The sequence below is a fragment of the Bos taurus genome, chromosome 4 (genome assembly GCF_002263795.3).
Source record: "Bos taurus isolate L1 Dominette 01449 registration number 42190680 breed Hereford chromosome 4, ARS-UCD2.0, whole genome shotgun sequence".
In the NCBI taxonomy this organism is placed as follows: domain Eukaryota; kingdom Metazoa; phylum Chordata; class Mammalia; order Artiodactyla; family Bovidae; genus Bos; species Bos taurus.
In genome coordinates, this window is record NC_037331.1 from 91,836,090 (window position 1) to 91,843,183 (window position 7,094).

At 56.0% G+C, this 7,094-nt stretch overlaps 1 protein-coding gene across 1 annotated transcript; it reads right to left on the bottom strand.

Annotated features, from left to right (window-relative positions):
• Nucleotides 1-41: 41 nt before the first annotated feature.
• Nucleotides 42-6,779, bottom strand: PAX4 (paired box 4). Its single transcript, XM_024990953.2, is given in 12 exon segments — nt 42-290; nt 292-358; nt 691-830; nt 1,094-1,149; nt 1,655-1,724; nt 2,078-2,160; nt 2,376-2,501; nt 3,068-3,143; nt 3,473-3,688; nt 3,945-4,222; nt 6,433-6,591; nt 6,707-6,779. Coding segments are annotated over 12 exon segments (1,401 nt in total). The 3' UTR covers nt 42-233.
• Between the last annotated feature and the right edge of the window lie 315 nt (nt 6,780-7,094).

Below are 7,094 nucleotides of genomic sequence, written 5' to 3' on the forward strand. Positions count from 1 at the left end.
ACTGCCAATTTTAAAAATGTTTTTATTACTGCCAACTGGAAGCCTCGTAAGGCCAATGTGACATGTGGTTAAGCACAGCCTCTCCACTCAGGTGACGCACAAGAGGGGCAAGGTCCACAGACGAGGAGGAGACACAGGAAGGAGGAGGGGCCGTGCTTTGCTTGGACAGGTGGGGTCATATCCCCCCCACCACATCTCCTTTCCATACTGAGCCTCCTTCCTCATCCCAGACCTCACAGTGGGGAGCCAGGCCACTGCAAGGCCTGACGGGCACCAAGACTGGTGATGGGGGCAGAGGAAGGAAGGGCAAGGATGGCAAAGCAGGATGGAGCCCAGGAAGCTCAGCTGTGGGGGGCAGGTAGCCTGCAGGGATGAAGAGAGGTTGAGATTGGGCTTGCTGGTGGCACCCCAGCCCTCCAAGTCACTGTTGGGGAGAGAGGCAGATGTTGGCTCTTTACCCTGGATATATACACTCAGATCCCAATCCCGCCCCGTCTTCCTGCTACAGCCGTCAATGGTAGTATACACTCAGGGGTGCTAGTCTCCCCAACTCTGTGGGCCATGCAAGGAATTAGGAAAGCTGTATTGAGGTTCCCCTGATAAACCTGACTGGAGATCGGGCCTTCCGGTGAGTCAAGGAGTTGGTTTGCCCTCCCCACACCCTGCAGGAGCGCAGCCTGGCAAGGATTCTTACCCCAGCAGGACTGGAGACAGGCTTGTGGTGGGGTGTCACTCAGACACCCCTCTGATGCTGTCCCCCAGCGCAGTGGATAGTAGGGACCCAGGGATTCCAGGGTAGGTAGGACTGCCTTGGACACACTGCCGGGGGACTGCGTGGAAAGCAAGAGGAAGCCCTCAGCTGCCAGCGACGCCTCCTGTTTAGCACGGCCAGGACCCCTGCCCCCAGGCTGTATCTTGAACAACTTCAGGGGGCGCCATTCACACAGTAGACTGTGAGGATGGCGCTTCCTGGAAGCATGCACTGTGGGGGCCCAGGGCATCGTGAATTCCAGCTCAGGCCTCTACTGGGAATGGGAGGAGCAGTGACCCCTTCGGCCTTCCCGATTCACAAACTCCCCCTCCTCCTGGATACCTGTGCAGAGAAGATTCCTGGGGAGGCACTTGGTACAGTCAGACCCCGGGAACCACCTACAAGGTAAGGGAGAATCCACTCAGCAGGAGGAACAAGGGTCTGTGGAGCAGGGGATGGTGGTGAGAGGCAGGGGAAGTTTTAGGAAAGGCGACGACTTCTGGCAGGGGTGGGAGGGGGTTGATGCTACAGCCCTAAACTGCCTCCTCTCCAACGCGGGATCTTAAAAGACTGGGGAAGAAGGATTAATTCCTAGGGATGATAAATCTGGGGCTGTGCAACCCTGAAGAGCAAGGATTGTGTGTGTCCAGCATCCAGTACAAGATCTGATGCGTGGGATGTGCCAAGTAAATGTTCGGTGGATGGATAGATGGAAGGAAAGATAGGTGGATGGATGGATGGAGGGAAGGAAGGGAAAGGTGAGTGGATGGATGGATAGATGGATGAATGGAAGGGAAGGAAGGAAGGGAAATGTGAATGGATGGAAGGAATGAAAGGGAAGAAGGAAGGAAGGAAAAGAAAGGTGAGTGGATGGATGAGTAGATGCATGGGCTGAGAAATCACCTGGAAACTGCATCTCCCACTTGAGCTTCTCTTGTCGGCGCCATTTGGCCCTTCGGTTGGAAAACCAGATCTGAGGGAGGGCAGAACCATGCAGCTGACTGTGCGCTCCAGGGCCCAGCACCTACCGTTCTCACCCACATGTTCCTGACCTGGACTCAGAGAGCAGACCCTTCCCCAGACCCAACCTCCCCGCTTCCTGCTCTGGCCTTTGCTCTCTGACCTCTTCCTCAGCACCAAGGCGTGGAGAGGGAGGATGGGGAGAGCAATCAGCAGCAGGGGAACATGGAGGAGCTTGTCTCATTTCTACTCCAAACGAGCTGGTCTCCACCTTCCCACCCCCTTCTCTACCGCAGCCCAAAGCCTGCCTGGCCCAGACTCTCTACGCTTCGGGCCTGTGCACGCTGTGCAGCAGGGCTCACTCACCCTCACCGTGTCCTCGGGCAGAGAGGTGGCTGCAGCCAGTTTCCCACGGGCCACTGAATCAGGATACTGCCCACGCTGGAATTCTGCAGAGATGGAGGCTCACACGGCAAGGGCACAGGGAGAGGAACAAGGCCTGCTTCCCCCTCAGCAGCAGCCCCCCAACTCCCACCCTTCCTAGGACAACCCTGAACTGCCCTCCTCCTGGAGGCAGGGCCACCTGCAGCCTCCAGCGCTCAGCCATGGCCTATAGGCCTCTAGGTCCTCACCTCTGTGGCCCCCATCCACCCAGCCCCGGCACCTTTCTCCAGCGCCTCGGCTTGGCCTGGGGAAAAGATTGTCCGATTCCGGTGGCCAGTTCCTGGGTGGGGACCCCGGGGAGCCTCAGAGTCACAGGGGGGAGTTCGAGGAATTGGACCCAGACCAGCTGCAAAGGGAGACAGGAGCTGGAGCAGGTTTGCGACAGCGATTCCTCCGGGGCTGTGGGGCCGGGGCAGTGTGGCTATAGAGAGGAGCTGCACTGCTGGGACATCCACCGGTACTCGGGGGTTGCTGCAGGGGCACTGGGTGAGGGGCACACTCCATACCATGGGGGCGCATGCTTAGTATTTGGAGGGAGACAGCTGCAAGGTTTGGTCCAGGCTTGTGTGACCAGACCACATCAAAAGTGGTCTGAGAGGCTGTGATCGAGGCAGAGGGAAGATGTGGAAGCCCCAGTCCTGCCTCCTCCTCAACAGATCCTGAGAACCTGGGGCCTAGGGAGCTGGTCTCCGTTCCAGGACCTGCCAACACCTAGCTAGTGACCTTGGGTAAGTCGCTTCCCTTCCTCTGAGCCTCCATCCTCTCCTGCCAGGAGAGAATAAGACCCCCTGCCAGGCCCTCTAGGTTGTCTTGTGGTGAGGGTGATGCAAGAAAGAACAAGAAAGGAACGTTGGAACTGTTAGATGCTTACTTGTGGCTCTGATCATCCCTGGAGGCAGCTCCAAGACCCACCTGGCAACCTGAGATGTATCCAGGGCGGTCTCTGGTCCTCCTGCAATGCCCGCAGGACGCGGTTGATAGAGGAGACCTGAGGACGTGTGGTGTTGAGTAGGAAGATGGTACACAGAGCCAGGGGTGCTTCCTAAGGATGTCTCCCCAACATTCTCTCTCTTTCTCTCTCTCTGTCCCAGCCAACACCTTACTTCCAAGGGCAGCCTCCTCTCACTCCCCATACTTTCTTCATCTCACCTGTCTCACCACTTTTCAGAAGAGAAACTTCTGGGTCAGAAGCGAGCCCAGGAGCCCCGCCCCCAGCCTGGGAGGCCCCACTGCAAAGTAAGAAGGAATCTACTTCTGCCTCCCCAGACAGCCTGTCTGTGGCTCCACTTCCAGTTCTGGGGAGGGGAGAGCACTTACACTGGGAGTCTTGTCCTGGGTGCAAAGCCCCTCTGCACAGAGCTGGCGTTGGATCTCCCAGGCAAAGAGGGCCGGGCACTGCCCCTTGAGCTGGGCGATTCGTGCCACCACCGGCGGCGTGGCCAAGCGTGGCTTGCTTCCTCCAATCCCCTTGGGCTCCAAGACACCTGTGCGATAGTAACGGCCTAGGATCTTGCTCACACAGCCATTAGATACCTGCATCAGGTGAGAGGCAGAGACAGGTAAGGCCTAATGGCCAGAGGAGGAGTGTCCCTGGGACAGAGGAAGCTATAAGGCCACAGAGTGGAGTCCAGCCCCACCTTCAGAAGTCTGAAGCTCCCTATCCCAGCCCTCAGGGGAGCAGCCCAAGCCCAAAGGCCCTCCCAGTCTGCACCAGCTCCGGACTTGCCTTAAAGGGGCTCCTCTCCCCGCTTCTTGTCCCCATCACTGCGTGAAGGGCCCAGCATCGTACCTTGAGGCTCCGGGAGATGTCACAGGGCCGCATCCCACTGATGGCCAGTTGCACAATCTGTTGCCGGGTATCCAGGGGCAGGGGCCGACCATTCACAAAGAGCCCCCCTAGCTGGTTCACGCTGCTGATCCCTGGGTGGGAGAAAGAGGCATCCAACCCGGCAGCTCCCCTCTCTCCAGTCCACCTGTGGCCAGGATGACCCTCCTGGGAGAGGGTTACCCCTCCAGCCTGCCTTCCCACCGTAGAGAAAATCCTCTCCCCAGGGGATGGCCCCTCTTCTGCTCACAGGGTCCCCCAAACATGCCACTTTCTCTGGGAGCTGGCTCATGAGTGAATCTTTGCTCCTTGGCCATAGGCACTGGCCCTACCGAGCTTACGGACACAGGGTGGAACAGAGAGACTGTCTGGACTGAGCTCCCTTAGAACGCTGGCCAAGGGCACAGGAAACCACGTGGATGGAAGCAGAACCTTGAGCCATTTCTTCCCTCCTTTTGCTACCTGTCCTTCCAGCTTCTCTCGGGCATCTTACCATCTTGCGGCATGCTCCAGGCTGAGCCTCCTCTCAAAGGACAGGCACTGGGAAGACTGGGGAGGGCAGTTTCTCCTGGGAGGTCCTTCTTTGTTCTTGGGGCTGAGCCTACAATAATCCAGGGTTCTTTGGGTGGAATCTCTCGCTTGGAATGATCTTGGGATGGGGTTTTGTGATAGAGGATAAGGTTTATAAAATTTGCCAGTAGATTGGTTACAAAGATTCAAATTCGTTTTACTAAACCTTTGAATTAAAACATCACAGAGCTAGGGGACTTCCCTGACGGTCCAGTGGTTAAGACTCAGCACTTCTGGTGCAGGGTATGCAGGTTGAATCCCTGGTCAAGGAGCTAAGATCCCTCAAAAGTCTTATCAGCCCCCAGCAGGTGATACACTTGGGGCAAGGGTCCTGCCTCCTAAGCTCAGGAGGTTCTGCCCAGCCAGGAAGAGCACCAGGGACCACAGATCCCCATCACCCTGGTCCAGGGCTGGGAACCACATTCAAGGCTCTGCCTGCAGTCTCATGCAGGTTATGTTCTCCAAACCATCAGCCAGAAAGCTTCCTTCAGAGCACCTTATAGGAGGGTCTTGCTCTGTGTTTTATGCTCCCCAGGAAGGTCTGGGGAGATACCAGGGCTCGTCTCTACCCCCAGGCATTGTAGCTCAGGCCCCACCCCCTGGAAGTAGAGATGAGCAAGCCTGAAGTCTCCCAGAAGACACCTCTCTTGACACCTTCTAACCCACTGGGGTTATTATTTCCTGTTAACTCTGGAGAGTTCTAGATCTCATACTCTCAGAGGTCAGCTCTCCAAGGCCAGACACTCATTCCTTCAATTACCATTTACTGAAGGGATGTCGAAGGGAGGGAGGGAGAAGCAGGAAAGGGCTGTCTCTGAGCTGCATAGATGCCAAGGTGAGCATGAGAGAGTCTTTGGGCAGCTAGGGACACAGGTCATGAACCACCATGTCTGTCTTGCTTTTAACGGCTAGACATGGCAGTTGAAGCCACCTCCTTTCATGCCTGGACCCCCGGCAGGTCTGGGGGTCACCCCAGAGAATAGCTTATGCTTCGATCTTTCCTGTAATAACCACACCATCTCGACTTAGTTAACTAATCTGCAATTATTTACTGAACATGGTATTAATTATGAGTACACAGCTGGTTGCTCAGGATGAAGGGAGTAAAATGGAAAAGGACAAGGCTTTTGCTCTCCAAGAGATCACAGAGCAGCCAGGAAGAGGAGACTAGTGCTGGGGAGAAAACAATGAACTCAGGAGGGACTTGAGAAACTCAGGAACTGAAACAGCTTTTACTCACTCATCTCTAGACAGAGAGAGACACATTCCCCTACCAGCTCTCATCTTTCCAGAGAGTCAGGAAGGCAGGCAGAGGTTTCTCCAGAAAGAAAACTGAGGGACAAATTGGGGTTCTCACAAATAAGAGGCTACCCAGGGAGTGAAGTTCAGGGAAGTGTAGAAGCCAGTCCCTCCTCAGAAGCTGAAATTTCTAGCTTCTAATCCTGAGGCTCTCTTTCTCTGCCTCCACCCCTGCCACCACAAAAACAATGGAGAGAAGGAAGTCAATCTGGGGACTTAAAGGGCTGTGTCAAAAGCTCAGAAAATCAGCCAAGCCCTGACTCCTTGAGAGGACTCTGTCCTCCCCTCAGTGACTAGAGCTCAAGAGGAGCTGTGGGGGCTCAAGTTCAATATCCAAACCTGAAATCCCCCCAACTCGAAATAGTAACCCATTCCCAGTCACTGCACCACACATTTCCAACATTCATATTGACTTTTCTGAGGAGACAACCGGTCCTCACAAGATGGGAGAGCAGGAGAAGGGGCTGAAGGGGCAGGAAGGAGGTAGCTGCAGAGACAGAGGAGGAGAGAGGTTGGCTTGGCCGCACAAAGACATGGAGCCAGCCTGGGAGGCAGAACAGACAATGAGCCGGAGGTGAGCTACCTGTGTGGAGGCACTGAGGTGAGAGCTTCGACGCTTCAGGAGTCTCAGGCTCCTGATCTGGGCTCCTGAGACCCCTGCAGTCTCCAGGGAGGGTGCTGGTCTGGTCCTGGTAACAGCCTCCTCTCTGTTTCTGCTTCAGTCCCGCCAGGGGGTCCAGAGCTACAGAGAGCCCGGTGATCAGGAGCAGAGGGCAGCCTTCTGGGAGCAGCCAGTGATGTCACAGGCCATGAGCAGAGGAGAGAGGAGGAGGGAGGTGTGCATGGGGCTGACTGACGCCGGCCCTGACTCAGGGCGAACCACAGCCAATGACCCACTGTGTCCTTCCACTGGAAGTCCTCGGAGCCCATGTTGCCCCCACCTGCCAGCCTGAAGCAGGACCAGAGCCAGTCTCACCCAGGGCGCCCAGCCCCTGAGCACACCCACTCAGGGGCCAGCACTCCTGAAGTGAATGAGGAATAAGGAAGATGGGGGAATTTCAGACTGTGTCTCCAAGTCTTCAGGTGCTCAGAAGCCCAAACGTGACTTCCAGAACCACGGACACAGCCTCCCACCCAGAATGCACTTTTGGGTTCTGGGTCAACTCCTGAGTCCTGTGTTGGTTGAAAAGATAAATGGGTACATAGACCAACACCTAAATACTGGCCAAGTTGGCCCATGAATCT